This window comes from Achroia grisella, unplaced genomic scaffold (genome assembly GCF_030625045.1).
Source record: "Achroia grisella isolate CSIRO2021 unplaced genomic scaffold, CSIRO_AGI_Agris_v1 utg546, whole genome shotgun sequence".
In the NCBI taxonomy this organism is placed as follows: Eukaryota; Metazoa; Arthropoda; class Insecta; order Lepidoptera; family Pyralidae; genus Achroia; species Achroia grisella.
Window position 1 is genome coordinate 4,756,849 of NW_026712931.1, and position 17,361 is coordinate 4,774,209.

The window sequence follows — 17,361 nt, forward strand, 5'->3', positions numbered from 1 at the left end:
TGGCAACATTCTAGATAAGAACTGCACTACAAACATCACGTCGTCACATGGCGTTTATAGTGTCTTTAATGCGTTCTTGTACTTGATAATTTTTCTGACTTAACTCTTTAAAGAGAAAAGCAGCTTACAAAGGAAAATGCAGGACATCATAAATAGATATGACAGATGTACCCCTTTAGATCACTTTGTACAAAGCCTTCGTTGGCTAACAATTTAGATAAATTCTTAGGTGTCGCTATCGAACTTGTATAATAATAATTTTTATTTTTACGTATATTTAGAATGCTACTGATAAAACTGGCTTAGCGTCACATTAATAATTATATACACCTAGATAATTCGATAATGCAAATTCCAAAGTTCGTACCTTATTTTCATTTCAATACAATCTTTCTTTAAACGTTAAACAGTGCACGTAGGACATTAATGCGTTCTTAATTACGCGAAAATAAAACGCAATAAATGACTGATGTTGGTAGCAATTCACAGCCGGAAAACATTTGAAATTACAGTCCGGTAACGAAATAGAAATGTAAAGAAAAACACAGAAAATTACTAGTCGTGGCATTTCAGAGTTCTATATATAGGTATTTATTGTAATAACCATAAAGTACAAAAGGTCAATTAAGATCCCGAGTAGGCCGATGACTCGAGCGTTTAGCTAGCAAAACAATCACGGAACGTTTCTTTTTTATTGTATTGCTATATGTAAATACTAGCCGAGCCGGCATTTAGCCATACACTTTTTCTGAATGGGTCACCAATATTATCTGGTTGTATAAAAAGGATGACCTTATGACTTATTCTCAGATCTACCAAATATGCGACAATATTTCATAAAAATTGGTCGAATTGCTTCGGAGGATGGATAAACACTGTGACACGAGATTATTATATATTTTATTGCGTTTATAAATTAATGACCATAAAGGCAGTCAGGGCATTTTGAGTATACAGACGAGAAATCCAGAACGATTGTATGCAGTATATCATAATATTTTACTGTAAGTGGGCCAGGATAGAAGTACAATTATGTGTTGGATGAATATGTCGGAACTCGTTTTCTGAATTGGATTTGCTTCATAAGATACTCATAAATAAAATATTTAACTACTTCTGCCTGTGGGATGCTATAAAAAGCCTAGCCTAGCCTTATTAGGAATGAACTAGATGTTTAAAAACACCTCGCTCCTTACTAAGCCTGCGACTTTGCGTATAATAAATAATTCGAATAGCGTTATTTAAAAATTGAATTATATTGAGCAAAAATTTAGAAATTATTTCGTACTTAAAAATTATCGTACTTAATGATTAATTCGGCATACAGACTTTCATTTTCCATGCCCATCACAAAGGTCCAATTTATCTCAATACCAAATGTCATCAAAACTGCTTAGGTCATTAAAAGCTAAGAATAGTTAGTTCGATACTTATGATGGTATGATGAATTAAAATAACGATTATAACTGATTTGATTTGTTATTTACAGGGAATATGTCCGGGAAACAGATTAAAGGTGGTGGCAGGCGTGTTCGATGCCACCGCAGCGATGCAGAGGAGGCGCTCGCGTGCCCCCGCGCCTGTAGCGCACCAACCATTACCCACACAACAGTCACCAGCATTTACTAAAGTATGTGTTACATTCTCTATGTATCTCCATAAGATTGTGAACTCTGTCAATTATAATCTATTTCGCGAGATTATGACTGTCGATAAATTATGAACTGCGCTATACTTACAATACAACGTATTAATTTTCGGTATTTCACAAAATTATCACTATAATAATTTTACATTATTTATAATATACAATCTCACAAGATAGATTATTAATTAACTGAATTAACAATCTTACGATAACATATGCAATGTTTATTATAGTGTGTCCAAAGATTATGGATCGCCTAATATTAAGCAGTCTCTCTAGTATCCCCTTCTGAGTATGTTCTCTTCCATGTCATAACAGATATCATCATACTTCTGTTGTTTTACATAATTATTATGATTTTTTTCATATAACAAAGTTATGTAATGAGTGAGCAATCAAATGATCAACTGTGTTTATAAACAATACTATATTACAGATCGAGGAATGTTCGCACTATGACGTTCCACGCGCCCCTATGCCGGTACAACGTATTGTGATGTATGATTGTCCACGAGCACAAACGGACTGGTACGACGCGCCTAGGGCTCCAAGACCGGCTAGCGCGGATTCCGCTTGCAGCGGGACCGGCTCACTCACTTCCGCTACATCAAGCGCATCCGCCAACAGCGGCAGCTCTATACATTCGGCGGCGTCCGCCTCAAGCACATATGATGTGCCGCGGTCGCGGGCCTTACCCTTACCCTGTGATGCTGCTTTGGAAGCGTTGGAGAGATTACAGGTGTGGTTGTCAATCTATATGCTAGCTCCTAGATAATTTTAATACGTCCTGTACCTACTTTTTATATATTCGGGATAACTTTTGGATAATTTCTACAGTAGGTAGGTATAGAAATGACAATCTTTTCAATAAGACATGTATGTTAAATTTTTTTTCTTTAAAATAAGTAGGTACGTGTAAAAAATAATAGCTATTGCCATATTTATTAGTTTAACCTTCAAAAACATTAGATGCACAAACATTTTGTTTTGAACTGTGTAACATATAATGTTTAATGCAGAAGCTCGTTTACGATTTAGGCTACTCATATACAGTCGGTTAGTTGTCAGGTTAGTTTGACTAACGTCACCCCTAAAGAGGGGAGGGCGTACCAAAGAATACGCCAATCGTTTATCAGGTAGTCGTATTCGAGCAACCCGGCGACTAACCGAGTGTATATCAGCCGGCCTAACGATGTGTGGTGTTATAGGAAGAGGCGTCGGCGGCGGTGTCGCGGTTGCTATCGTACGTGTGCCCGGGCTGGCGGCGGCGCGGCGCGCTGCGGCCGCGAGTGCTGGACGTGCGCGTGGCGGGCGCGCGCCTTCGGGCTGCGCTGCATGACCTCGCCGTCTTCGCGGACGCCACGCTGGCCAACGCACACGATGCGCAGGACAAAGGTACCTACCGACAACTATTGCCATATATATTAGGGTATATCATCGATTTATTCATAACTATCTACGCGCACCGACTTCTCACGGGTGTACATGTATTATATATATAAACCATCCTTTTTGAATTTCTCTTATCTGTTGCTAAAAACTGCAATAAAATCTGTTGCGTAGTTTAAAAGATCTAAGCGAACAGACAGCGGAAACGACTTCTTTTTATACTTTTAAAGATATGTTTGGTCAGAATTGTTAGTAATGTGAGTAAATATTCTCATTGCTACCAATATATATACTATATCATGTTGTCCTTCACGCGGTTCGCCCTGGAACAAATCGTAATAAATTATGTTAGTAACAGTTATCCCGTCGTGGAGAATTCACCAGGAAATTTAATCAAGATCCACTGTCAAGTTAGCGCTCTACATTTAATACTTATAGCAACTATCAATGTCCAGGTATCGCAGTAAAGCTACGGCCGCTGGTAAAGGCGTTAAAAGACGCCGAACGTATTACACACGAAGCGACGAGCGCACTAGACGCCGGAGACTGGGCGCCCGAGCGACTGGAGCGTGATCGTGAACCAACGGACGGCACGCTTGACGCACTCGATCAACTCGTCGCTTGCGCTCGCTCGCTTACCGAGGACGTCAGACGGGCGGCTTCTTTCATAAACGGCAATGCATCGCTATTATTCAGGTAAGGAGCTTTACAAGCTTTAAATACTACATCAAAATTAACTGCAAGATCGGATTCCTGGATTGGCTCGTGTGTAAATCAGGGTCAGGTTGTTATAGTGTGCCCGGTTTTATCCCCCCACTATTGCACCGATATTGTCACAGATTTTGAGGACTGTGCATATTCCGATGGCTTCTGACTGGGTGAGATATGAGATGAGGAGTGCAATGGTCATTCTCAGGTCAGTCAGTATTAGTTCTACAAATTGGCTAGCAACTACAGCTTAGGTTATTCTGCTTTTTCGATAAATGCGTCATTATTAGTTTAGGTCCTTTTTATACATGCTTACTTGTTTTTACGCTTTTTATGTATGCAATATTATATAAGCGCTTTTTGAGCAGTAGTTTTCTCGCTTCAATATTTTTTACTTAAAACATCTAGTTGTTGAAGTTTCCTTTTAAGTATAAGAATGTCTATGCCAGGAGACTTGCACTCTTCAATAGATCAGATAAGTGTTATAACTATGTTAATCTGATTAGGAAACGAGTATTAACATCCAGTATAGCCTATGTCCATAGTTGTTTTACTGAAAACAACTATGGACAAATTATCCAATTAAGTCCTTATAGACATACAATAACTAGTCAGGTGTCCGCGGAAGAAGAAATTGTAACTGTTTATGGAAGCATCTTTCAAATAATGTTTTATATGTTCAATTTATAGACGATCCGCGACGGTGCCAGAACACGAATGGACGGAGGAGTATGACTATGTACGGCTCGAATCACGGACTGCTGTTGGTAAACGCAACGCCGAGATCCGCGCGGCGTTACCTGACAAATTGAGGGCTTCCTTTGATGCTCTGCTGCGGGACGCTGACCTTGCTGGCGAGGTGAGTTCTCTAAATTTATACTAATGTAAAACCAGATGTCTAACAAATGTCTCACCTATATCAGTTAAGAAGCAGCTTGCTTTGTAACTGTTTCGGTTGTAATAAAACATGTGGTATTGAAATTATAAGGTATAACTTAGTCCCCCCAAATAGCTGCCTTTATACGACACATTCTTTAGCGCGGGGAAGCTAGGTTCGCGCGCCTATCAAGTCATCTCTATAATTATAGCTATACTTTATAGTCAGATGTCCTTCATTTTGCAATAATAATTAATTATTACAAAATGCTAAAGTACCTCACGATTGAAGTACGCGGGAATGCGCGAGCTAGAACAGTTTAATGTGGATGCGGATTCTCTTTGTCTACATTTTCATACACATTTCTGCGTGAAAGCCGATTCCCGCCTTAAAGACCGTACGTATAATGGCAGTTAAGGGCAACATATAAGGGGTACAACGGAGAGGGGGTCGGTTGCCACAACTATGAGGTTGGTTGGCATTTGAATGACATAATTGAGTAAAGGCAGCTAATAGGCAACGTATGAAAGATGCAATGGGAAGAGGGACGGTTACCATAACTATGAGGTGGGTTAGCATTTGAATGACATAAATGTTGCAGGTGAGCGCCGTAGCGGCGGCGACGCGGCTGCCAGCAGACGACCGCGCGCTGGCCGCGTTCTACGCGGCGCAAGCGGCCACGTACGGCGCGCACCTCGCCACCGCCGTCGAAGCCTTCCTCCGCACTGTTGAGATGGGGCAGCCTCCCGACGTGTTCCTAGCGCATGGCAAGTTCGTGGTACTGAGTGCGCATCGCATCGTGCACGTTGGCGACACTGTTCACAGGTACCTTATTAATCCGTATTTAAGGTTTTTGTAAATTTGATGTAGTCGGTAAATAAATTAAATTATTCGTCGGTCAATTCCCGTGCCATATTTATAAGTCACTGTTTTTTTTAGTCTGTTAAATGTGTTTTTATGTTACATTATTTACCAGTTGTATCCGTATCACTGCCCTTGTAGATAGATTACAGTCTCATAAGTTCTACATTAGTGAGATGTTACTCACTTCTAATGTATTTTATTGTGAGCGAAAGAATTTTTAAAATGAGGCGAGTATTTATTATGCAAATCTATCCATTATGAATAATAAATAAAATCTATGTTTTTCTAAAATATAGTAGAAAACCGATTACGTAAAATATACCTACTGAATAATTTCCACTTATTTCTCTAAATATCCTACGTAAGACAGCATCAGTCGATTCGATCTTAAACTTATCGACTTGCCTCTTGACGACGGATACACTTACGATTTTATTACATTGTGTTATCTGTAACTAATATTAAGCTTTGATCTATAGGTATGTATATATGTTATGTCTATAGAATTTGGAATAGAACTCAAATATTGTCATTTTATTGTTTACTACGTTAACCCAGCTATATCTACTACTTGACCGAGTTTATACCAGATATCTTCAAATACAATGTTATTTACAGGATAAGCGACGTTATCAAAAATTTACGTGTATGAATTCGTGTTATTTTGAAAATTTTCTTAAACTAAAGTGTTATAACAATTTATAATTTCACTATGCCTCACTCATACTTAACAGCATCATTTCTACCCTCAGGAGCGCGCAGCACGCTGCTCTAAAAACGAAAGCGCTTAGGTGTTCCGACACGCTATCGGACGCGTTAGCGACGACCGTAGCCAAAACTAAGGTCGCCGCGCAGAAGTTCCCGTGCGCAAGTGCGGTCGCCGAGATGGCGGAATCCGCGCGGACGTTGGCTGCGCGTGCGCAGGAACTGCGGCGCGTGTTGGTGCGCGCGGCCGACCCCCCGCTGCCCCCCGCCTCGCCCCTCACGCCCGCCACCGCCGTGCCGCCCTCCGCGCCCACCACGCCCCTCACGCCCCTCACACCCCACAACTCGGGGACGCCCTCGCTAGCCACCCTTCAAATATAAGGTCTGGAAACGAGCGTCCCAGCGACGCGGTGGAAACCACCACTACATCTCGCGAGTACTCGTCGCTACGGCGACGGTAATCTTAGAAGCAACGTTTACACGTGTAGGAGTGATGCGCTGATGAGATCGGCGCCGGGAGTAGAAGCTGCTCGACAACGACTGTCGTGCCGGGTCTTCCTCGCACGCCGCCGAGGTACGAAACCGAGGGGCGAGCACCGTTACCAAAGAAATTTGACTATTATACGACGTACAATACGACGTAGACTGCCTACGTAAGACGAGCTAATACAAGTTTCTATTTAGATGTTACCTATAAATATATCTACGGTATAAAACGAAGGCTGCCATAATTTAGAAATCTTCATTTTTTGAAACGAAGTTCGCAATAGACTAGGGAGTTTTTGATCACTGGATGCTCATTTGCCGTAGTGAGTTGAGTTGTCCGTCCAGTTTTATACAATTTTGCAACAATGTCGTAAATATTTCGTAGAACGTGTAGTGTATGTGAATTTATACACGCGACTTTATTTTGTCGTGGAATAAGTAGTTTTTTTTTAATTTTACATCGTCTAATTGATTGTCTCGATACGCTGAGAGACGAATGTCATTACTTACACCTATTTTCTATAGTACTTAGTATCATTTATTGCATTTTATAAGTAATGTATTAAACTGCTTATACATTCTCGTATGGGTATTGTTTAGAAGAATGCCTAAATACTGGCACTTACAAGAAAAGTATCGGTACTAACAGTTTTATGAATATAATTCATATCGACATGTTCCTTGTCTGATTAAATGCTCAAAAAATAATATCTTAGATAATTTATTGGGACACAACAATCACTATTCATATATAGCCAGAGCCATTTTATATGTTAATTTACTGGAACTTTGTATAGCATATGACGATATTTAATCGTTACTACGAATTAGTAGTAAAGAAAAAAATATTTTGGCTTGATGAATATTAAAGAGATTAAATGGTGCATGAAATATTTTTTAACAATGAAATCAATATAATACCTATTTAAGAGTATAAATAGTCTGTTAACAAATATAATAATAAGACAGCCATTACATTTGTAAGTTTCACTTACGTAAGTTTGTGACTAAAAGTTATGAAATTCACTTACGTTAAATTTGTATGCAAAGAATTATGATAAGTCTTTACAAACGTATACATTTGTAAATTTATTGTAAGTTGATTACGTAAGCTGCTTAGTGAGCAAAACTGACAGATGTAAAGGCAGCCTAACAGAAATTGGTGTAACGAAACGAACATGACTGACCCGACAAATAGCAATATGTGCTCAATTACTTATACGTTAAAGCTGATCATCACTTATATAATACTTATTGTGGCTTGTCATTACTTACTGTATGTATGTACGTACCTACATTTTGTACTTTATACAATATAAGTAGATAGATGTAGGTTACTTAGATATTATATCAGTGTAAAAAGTATGTTGTAAATTAGTAATGTGTAATATATTCATAAATGTCGTAGTAGTTTAGTTAGGTATAGACGAAATTGTACAAATAGTTGAATAATGATTTTAATATTAAAATGTAATTTAATCATCTTGTAAAACGCAATCAATTAAAATATACAAATTTTCGTATTTAAAATCTGTTTAATTTATTTTGCTCAAAAGATGCCTCTTGGAAAGAAATGGGAGGGCCCAGCAATGGGAGAACATAAGTGGACAATAAATAAGTTTCGTGCATTGTAGAATAAATCCAATATGATGTGCCATACAACAGCCCGAAGTAATTTACGAAGGTTTGTTGTATTCAAAAAGTTGTCTGTGGTAAAATGACTATAATATTAGACTCGACTGTGACTCCAAAAATGCTTTAGGTTCAAGCCCACAGTTCAGTGATAATGACATTAGTTGATCTATTGATTTATTGATGAGGGGTTTTTCTAAATAAAACCGCCTTGGTTGAATACTACGCGAACACTGATTTTATTGCTAAAGGAAATGTAATGAGCTAAAATTGTATGTTTGGGCAATAGTGTATTGCACAGTAAGTAAGCATGTGCGGTTGCCCGTACAGTCTGTAAGACATTGTCTTTACCGCTGGTGTCGTACTTAAGCAGGCTTACACGGTTTTTCTTTGATGTTATTAATATGTAATAGAGTTTTTACAATTTAAAGTGTTCCTATTAAAATAAATGTGACTGTCATTTAAATATTCATACCATGCTACCACGTAAAGTATAGGTATAATAGATCAGTAATCAATTTTCTATATGGGTTCGATCCTTAAATAAAAGAAATGAAAAATATAATGAGTTTAAAATAGATGACAATTTATTTATAACAGAACTTCTACATAATTACGAAACGAACATGAAATTAAATGAGATATAATGTTCATGGTTCCATAATTGTATACTCCGCTTTTACACTTTCTAAACGCTTTCTTCCTACTCCCAATTGAGTTTTGGAATTTTTTAAACATTGTTTCAGCATACCTCAATGTTATTCAATAAAATTTACGAAGTATGCTGATTAAGACAGGCCTGCGCGGGCGCCTCCTGCTGCATGTAGTATAGGGCGGGATGATTGACCGGCAGTTTCATCTCCGCGGCCACAAGTTCGAGTCTCGCTGCACGGAGACGTAACGCCCTCTCTGTCGCTCTCATTTCTCTAGCGATTGCTTCCTCTTGAATTTCTTCTTCTATCTTTTTTCTTTTCAACTGTAACAATTAAAACATATGTAAAATATGTACATGGTGTTCGGAATAACAATAGATTACAATTTTTGTTAGCCTATTGGAAGTTAGTAAATACTAAAAGTTACACGAAAATTGCATTTGACAACTGCGTCAAGTAATTCAAATCGATTACGCAGATTCTGAAATTAAAATAATAAATCAAAATTTCTGTAAACTTTGTGGCCTTGATACAGGATGCAACATGTAGGAAATCATATTATTCAAGATTTTGTAACATACATACAGAGTCAGTTTTATCTATGCTAATATTGTAAAGATATAAAGCTTGTGATGTTGTGTTGAGATGTTCGGGGTAATCTCTGGTATCACTGATCCCATTCTGAAAGCTCTTTTAGCGTGGCTTAGTCCATTTATCATGGAAGGCTAAAGCCTACATAACTTTAATATACAAACAATAGAAGCGCTGCAAAAAAGTGAGACAATGTGCCGCAGACGAATTTACTAAACAAAACAAAAACTATACTAGACTTAAAATTGTTTTGCTAGGTCTGATTGTTTGTTGCTAATATACATAGATAATGGTATGGTATTTTCATGATTTTACCATTTACAATATTAGTACTATCCCGGGTAATGGACACTACTACTATGATTACTTGCTACGCATCCATGGCTACTGTCCACAGTAGCCATAGATGCAGCAATGTAAGTAAGTTTTCAGCTAGAAATTGTTAGTAACGGTGAATAGTGAGCTCACTGCGAGCAATTTATCAAGTTAGGTACACCTCCGTGCGGTCCCCATAGAAAATCAACGTGGTTAATTCCTAGTGAATTTGTCACAATGAATATCTAACTTCATATTCATATTTCACCGATCGTTAATTGATAAAAAAAACTTACCTTCGCTGTTTCTAATTCGTAATTCAACAATTCCTTTTTTAATTCCAATATTTCTTTATTATCCAACATGTTATAAGATTCCATATTTCGTATTGATTCTGAAAGTAGAATTCAAATCTATTACTCTTTCTTATACACAATAAAATGATAAGATATATATAATTTTGAAATAGATGAGGTTCCTAGATATGTCACTCCTAGATCATTTTAGTATTATTTATTAAAACTTTGGCGAACAAAAGATATCGTTACGACTGTTATCCCAAATGGGGTAGTCAGTGGGATTGTTAACGATTTATTGATTGATTATGGTGAACGCAACACCTGATTTGCCGATATTTCCCTGGGTATTAAATACGTAGAATGTGGCCAGGGGACACCCTGCCGCCGATTCTGGTATTATTATTTAGTGAACAAATAAAATACAAATAATGATACACAGTGCGGACTTAACGATTTGTTAATTTATTTACAAGATGATAATGATATGTCGCTATCGGTATAAGTTAGCACTGGACCATTTGATTCACCACTGGTTGTCCAATATCATTACCAGTCAGTGGATCACCAGTAGTTGCTATTTCTAAAAATCACTTCCCAGCATACAGTGTTAGTATATAGGAACATAGGTAATTAAAAATAAATTATATTACCCATTCCCGAATCACTGTTGAGCACTGTACTAAGTGGATCAGGGGCCATGTCAACTGAATTTTCATTAACATTATTGGGAATTTCATTATAATCCATATCATCATTACTGTGTTCATCATCATTTTGTATTTGATCATTAATAATTTCGTAAACAGGCTCTGCTTTTATCTGAAAAGCAATTAAGTTAATATGAAAAATACTGGTATTTTTATTTATAACAATGGTTAAGTGGGAAAGAGTAAGTATTCAATATATTTTAAGACTACAATTGTTATTAATACCTTATCACTATTACATTCCTCCTCTAATTTAAAATGTTTTTTATTTATTTTGTCAAGATAACCATGTCTACGAATTCTGCTAGAAATTTTTTTCATGTTACAAAATTTTGTACGTAAGACTTTAGTTGTTCTTTTCTGTGGACTTTGTTGATTGTATGCTTCAGTTACCTGTAAAATTATTTAAATGAAGGTTAGGAATACAAATTATTAAGGTGACAGTAGGGTAAGGTCTTCATAGAAATAAGTCGGTTTACATAGTACAAAACAAAGTCTAACTGTCTCTATGCTTAAATATTTTTAATTACGAAAATGCAGTTTTCTGCAATAGATAGAGAGATTCAAGTGGAAGGTTTTATGCGTAATGCATCCATTATAGTACAGAAAGCCAAGATCGAGTCGAAACAATTGCGGAACATACAGAAGAAATAGTAAATTCATTAAATTCCCATGCTTCTTAGTAATCGAAATAGATAGATACCCAATAGGTACCCATGGCAAACGACATTTTACAGTCAAACTCAGGTAAATTTACCAGTAATCTTGATGTGGCAAATTTTATTTATATTTATGGAATTTTACTAAGTTTGTGACAGTAAAATTACTATTAAACAAGTTGAGTACTCCTCCTATTTCATGATAAAAAATGTTGTTTCTGTTTTACACCAACAATAATCATACAATACCTATATATATTACAAGATTTTAATTTTTATCACTGACAGTCACTCTTCTAACTTCTAATCAGATAAATTCCAAGAACACAATTGTCTAATTCAGTAGATCTAAAACTACTACATCTATACACAAATCACAATAATAATGAAATCCATGTTTACATACCCTTAACCAAGCCTTGTTTTTCAATTTAATAGCTTTTGCAGAGGTATCCTTACAAAAAATAACTTTTTTTTCTGCTCTTACACATTTTAGTAACAGTCTGCATTCATGGGGTGCAAACTTAATTGATCTATTTGAGCGAGATGTTCTGAAAATTTAAAGGTTACAATTGATTGTAGCTAATTGCAGTTTGTTTAGCCCAAATCAAGTTATTACAATATTGAGGTGTTATGAAACAGATTTTTACCCTTTATTTTCTTCGCTATCACCATCTGAAAAAGAAATAAACTATTATAGAAGAGGATGCAAGATAAACAATCTGTATGATTCTTAATTAATTTTATTATACTGTGTATTAAGCCAGCCAACACTTGGGAATTTATATATCTGCTTAACAATCTCATTATCAAATAACAGATGAGGGTATATATTCCTTATACATATCTTAGGGTATATATACCATAGACAATATAAATTTACACTATAAAAAAAACTTGTATAGGCATATTTTCAATATTACCTGTTCATTTATCAGATGCTTTATTATGGTTATCAGCTCAATATTTTATTTTCTTGTCATTCTTTATTGTATTTGTTACTTCTGTCTCTACAATTTAGTATTTTTATGTATGTATTAGACCTGACAAGCATCTGTGATTGGTGATTGTGATCTGAGCGGTTGCAGGGAATTTAGTAAAAAAAAATAATTAAAGTACCCTCAACATTCAACAATATTTCTCTATTGCTATACATATTATACAAAGAAGTAGTGCACACATAATGAATTGAAATGTGGCTATTATTATTAAGTATGAAAACACACATTAATATAATATATTGAGACATTGTCAAATAAATATATTTATTGACAGTACAAAAAATATGATACAATATACACAGCACACTGAATTAAAACATATTTCAATGTGAGTTAAAAGGTTTTATTTAATATTGTATTACTTATGCTTGTTTAACAAATATTTCATTGATGTCAAAAGGAGTGAAGAATGAAGATAAGCAGGTACTTAAATTTCAGTGTTAAAGTTTTATTCAAGACAATGTATGATCATCTTCACAAAGAGCTAGTAGAACGAATCAAATGCTGAAGAACTAACATTTGTGTCAGCAAGTAAAAGGATTAAGAAGATAAGTGTACATTTATTAAATATAGTATATGTTATAAAAGTAAGATTTGTATATTAGATAAACACTTCTTATTATTCTTTATATATTTTATTAGAAAGAATCTGTCACAATATACATATATAAAAAGTATCTATATCTTTTACCTTTTATTTCTTCAACAATCTCTTTTGGCATTTCTACTTCGCAGGTACTGTTCTCTGCATCATGTATCATCCTTAATATCTGATTTATTGCTTCACTGTGTTCACTCCGTTTGATGTCCAGTACATTTTTTGACAATTTCCTTGTCGTCTTTTTTAAATTCTCCCATTTAATTCTTAAGCAATCAACACTTCTCACATGATTGAAATTATGGCTATTATACGCCTTTGTTATTTTCCTCCAAATAATTTCTTTAGCATAACATGCAGTTGTACTTGGAGATTTATTCAAAACTATAAACTTATATTTATCAACCAAATTAACCAAAGTTTCGATTTCATTTTTAGTGAATGTAGGACTTCTATATCTTCTGCAAAAGCAAAATTTATATTCAGTTAAGGTTCAAACTTACCACGACAATAAAAAAATACTAGAAATAGGTGCCCTTACGAAAATAACGTTGATGATGAATTAAGTTCTTGATCGTCTTCGCTCATTTTACAGATTTATTTTAATAATACCTAACTTAGCAATAGAATAAAATTCCAATTGGCAAGATTGGTTTTCGACAGAAATACCCAGGATACACAGTTAATGTATAGGTAATTATTTAAGAGAGAACTTAACAATTGATAATATATATTTTTTATTAATTATAACTACAAGAAAAAAAATGTACAGTCATAGTAAAAATCATAATTTACAGGTAATGTTAGACACGAGAAAAGAGAAAATGTGTTTATATTACAATATAAACAAAATAAAAACATTTTAACATTTTCATAAAACTGAAGTATCAATCAAAGTGTAGTCATTCAGTCAGTTACCGGCCAATGCTGTCAGTCAATATTTTGGTAATATGTTTCATTCAATTCATAATTTAATCCGTGCTCCTTGTGTGTAGAGTTTTTGCCATTTTCTATTCCATCCATTACATATACATTCCATCTTCTATAAATCTCTTTAGTTGTTGATACGACACGATTGCAAATCCTTTTTCATTAGTCTTCCCCTTCGCTTCTTTCCTTCGATAATATTATTCATAAATTCGTCGCGTCGTATCAAACCTTCAATGAAGTTTTATGATGTATAAAAACCGCCTAAAATGAAGTAATAATAATCAGCCATAATAGGATCGAATCGTAAACTATATAGCCATTAGCCAACATTCATGGATATTGAGCTTGTGCTGTAATACAACATACACATACAATAATACGCACCAAAAAAATTATATGTCAAAGTCAAATTAAAATTCTAATGTCATTGTCATGTCATCAAAGATATAGGTTAGGTTATGACCTGAAAATGATAAATTATTTTCTATTCGTTTATAACACGAACGTTTCACTATAAGTATGTAAAAATAAAAATATAATTATGCAATGTTTTATACAATTAATATATTTAGAAAATAATTATATTTATTATTTCATAATTTTAATAGTTATTCCCTTGTTTCAACGTTAGGAAGAGGCCAGTCAGGCCACCAAAATGGCGATCTTTGTATAATATCCGTGTAAACAATTTTTATATTCTGGCACGCTTTGTTGAGTGGCTAAACTAGGCATAGTTTTTTTCTGGTAAATCGAATGTATTAATCTCGTGTTCATTAATTTAGTGCGATATGAAGGAAGCAGTACTAGCTATAATAACCTTCGTGTGTAGTGTATTTTTAGTTTTTGTCTTTGTAGTTTTTTGTAAGTAGCCCTATTTCAGTCTTAAAATGAGAGATTAAGTTACTAATATTGAATTATTCATGGCTATAAACCTCGTAATGTTTTATTGCCTTAGTAAAAGGATATGGTTCATGTTGTTTTCCTTTGTTTCAGGTTGGTACATTGTTTGGAAGTGTTGTTTGTCAAGATTCCGTTTTGTTCGGGAGCTCCTGGGTGGTACGTCAGATACTCCTCCAGCTTCTGAAATAAGGCAGCCAAATAAAACAAGGAAACTCAGAAGGGAATAATTCTAGTAGAAATCTCACAAACAAGGTAATTTTTGAAAATTTGTTGTATATTGTATAAAAAAACTTAGTAATATAATTAGTATCTGGGTGTTTACTGTAGTCATATGAATAATCATAACAAAAGAATTATTCTGCAATGGTTTTTTCTTTTTTGTCCCTTACATTCCTAAAAACCTTTGAAAACCAAGTAGAAAATGAAAACTGATAAACTAGTACAACAATTATTTTATCTTTTGACAAATATTTATTTTATGTCTACAATTTTTTAATAGTTTATGTAGTGTAATAATTATATTATATATATAGTAAATTTATTTAAAAAAATTCCAGGACAAAATGAATATTCGATGTGCGCGGCCTAGTGATCTTATGAACATGCAGCATTGTAATTTGCTATGTCTACCAGAAAACTATCAAATGAAGTATTACTTCTATCATGGGCTGTCATGGCCACAGCTCAGTTATGTAGCTGAAGATGAGAAGGGACGCATTGTTGGTATGAGTAACAACTGCATAATAATATTAATTTCTAATTACTACCTAATTTAATGTTACTACTTCAATTATTTTATATGAATTAATAGTTTGTATCAATTAATAGCATTGTTAATTAAGTTTTATTACACCACTATAATATTTAACTTTATTTAATATGTGTGTCATATGAGTCACAAGTACAGATTGGAAATGATGTCACAATAGCTAAAGATTTCTCAAGTGCTGTAGAGACTTTATTTATATAAAAGGTATATCTTTCATCATATCTTGTAACTGAATAAATTATGTATAATTTTCATAAATATGTGGAATATTTTTTTTTTAAATTAACAGAACAAAAGAATAAGAAAGTTATTGTGTTTGTGTCTTATTTATTTGTAAAATATAAATAAAAACTGATATCAATATTTTTTGTCAAATAAGCTTATTATTGAAAGACTAGATTACAGATAACATTAGCCCTTACAAAATATTTTGTTAAATATGATGACCACTTCCATTCTTACAGGTTATGTCTTGGCTAAAATGGAAGAAGATGGAGAAGATAATCGCCATGGACACATTACTTCACTAGCAGTGAAGCGTTCTCATCGTCGTCTTGGACTTGCACAAAAACTCATGAATCAGGCTTCATTAGCAATGGTGGAATGTTTCCAGGTCGTCTTTTTATTTTTTATAATATTTATTTTTATAGATGATTAGATATTTTATAGATGGTAGGTTAAAATGGTATCTGGCACATATTGTTAATGCTTACACCTGCATTAACAGTATTTGCTAGAGATGTAGACACCAGTTGAGGATGTTATGATAAGGATGAAGGTTAGTAGGTTAGACCATTGCTGTAAAATAAAACCATAATAGTATCCACAGGGGCCTTCATGGATATTGACCTGATGTGGTACATTTAGAGCAGTGCGCGACAAATTCCTTTATTGAAGGGAACTAGTCCCACATTGCTCTAGCTAGTGATCTAAAAGCTAGTTATAAATATTTAACTAGCCTATTATTGTCTCTAGTAAAAAATATCCTTAAATCCAAATACATATCTATATTTAATATGCCCAATTTCTTTATTAGTTATTAACTACTCGCCCTGGCTTAAGATACTCTATCTATTAACCGCTTCAAAATCTGTTGCATAGTTTTAAAGATTTGAGCATACATAGGGACAGACAGCAACAGCAACTTTATTTTTTATTATGTAATGAAGCTGTTGAGATTAGTATAACAAAAATAAACATCATATTCATATGTTATGATATTAATAAATAGAATAACTTAAGTACTTGTTTCTTTTTCAGGCTAAATATGTTTCACTGCATGTTAGAAAAAGTAACAGAGCTGCACTAAATCTGTATACAAATTCTCTTGGGTTCAAGATTCTTGAAATTGAACCTAAATACTATGCTGATGGGGAAGATGCCTACTCAATGATGCGTGATCTCAGTGCATTTTCTACAGAAACGAAATCTGATAATCAAACTGAGAATTTAGAAATTAAGTCTGAATCTACAATTATATCACAGTGTTGATAGATAAAATAAAGCATTTAAATTATAATTGTTGTTTTAAATACAAAACCCATAATTAATGAAGAAACTGAACTCTAGTCAGGATAATATTAATAGTATTACATATTATGAAGTAATATAATTTATTCTTCACTATTGT

General features: G+C 34.4%; 3 protein-coding genes across 7 annotated transcripts in view; 2 read left to right on the top strand and 1 right to left on the bottom strand.

Annotated features, from left to right (window-relative positions):
* LOC131848251 (breast cancer anti-estrogen resistance protein 1) overlaps positions 1-8,203 on the top strand; it is a 64,913-nt gene extending 56,710 nt beyond the window's left edge. For all 4 annotated transcript variants that reach the window (XM_059198049.1, XM_059198050.1, XM_059198052.1 and 1 more), the window contains exons 3-9: positions 1,490-1,630; positions 2,085-2,387; positions 2,857-3,043; positions 3,493-3,733; positions 4,436-4,604; positions 5,224-5,447; positions 6,239-8,203. In XM_059198049.1, coding sequence (XP_059054032.1) covers positions 1,490-1,630; positions 2,085-2,387; positions 2,857-3,043; positions 3,493-3,733; positions 4,436-4,604; positions 5,224-5,447; positions 6,239-6,572 — 1,599 coding nt within the window. In that variant the 3' untranslated portion in view covers positions 6,573-8,203. The remainder of the gene's footprint in view (positions 1-1,489; positions 1,631-2,084; positions 2,388-2,856; positions 3,044-3,492; positions 3,734-4,435; positions 4,605-5,223; positions 5,448-6,238) is intronic.
* Positions 8,204-8,915: 712 nt separating this feature from the next.
* Positions 8,916-14,005, bottom strand: LOC131848189 (uncharacterized). Its single transcript, XM_059197969.1, has 8 exons — positions 13,674-14,005; positions 13,226-13,593; positions 12,184-12,208; positions 11,940-12,084; positions 11,100-11,267; positions 10,818-10,986; positions 10,165-10,262; positions 8,916-9,285 (listed from the first exon to the last, which is right to left on the bottom strand). The coding sequence occupies exons 1-8, from the start codon at positions 13,718-13,720 to the stop codon at positions 9,082-9,084; spliced, it is 1,224 nt and encodes a 407-aa protein (XP_059053952.1). The 5' UTR covers positions 13,721-14,005; the 3' UTR covers positions 8,916-9,081.
* A 468-nt stretch (positions 14,006-14,473) lies between these two features.
* LOC131848130 (N-alpha-acetyltransferase 10) lies at positions 14,474-17,250 on the top strand. 2 transcript variants are annotated; one of them, XM_059197892.1, is made up of 5 exons: positions 14,474-14,579; positions 15,056-15,214; positions 15,520-15,685; positions 16,196-16,344; positions 16,992-17,250. In XM_059197892.1, exons 3-5 carry the CDS (start codon positions 15,526-15,528, stop codon positions 17,220-17,222), a joined length of 540 nt encoding a protein of 179 aa, XP_059053875.1. In that variant the 5' UTR covers positions 14,474-14,579; positions 15,056-15,214; positions 15,520-15,525; the 3' UTR covers positions 17,223-17,250. The 2 variants fall into 2 exon arrangements, with proteins under 2 accessions (XP_059053875.1, XP_059053877.1); XM_059197894.1 differs by lacking the exon at positions 14,474-14,579 and adding an exon at positions 14,678-14,806.
* Positions 17,251-17,361: the final 111 nt, after the last annotated feature.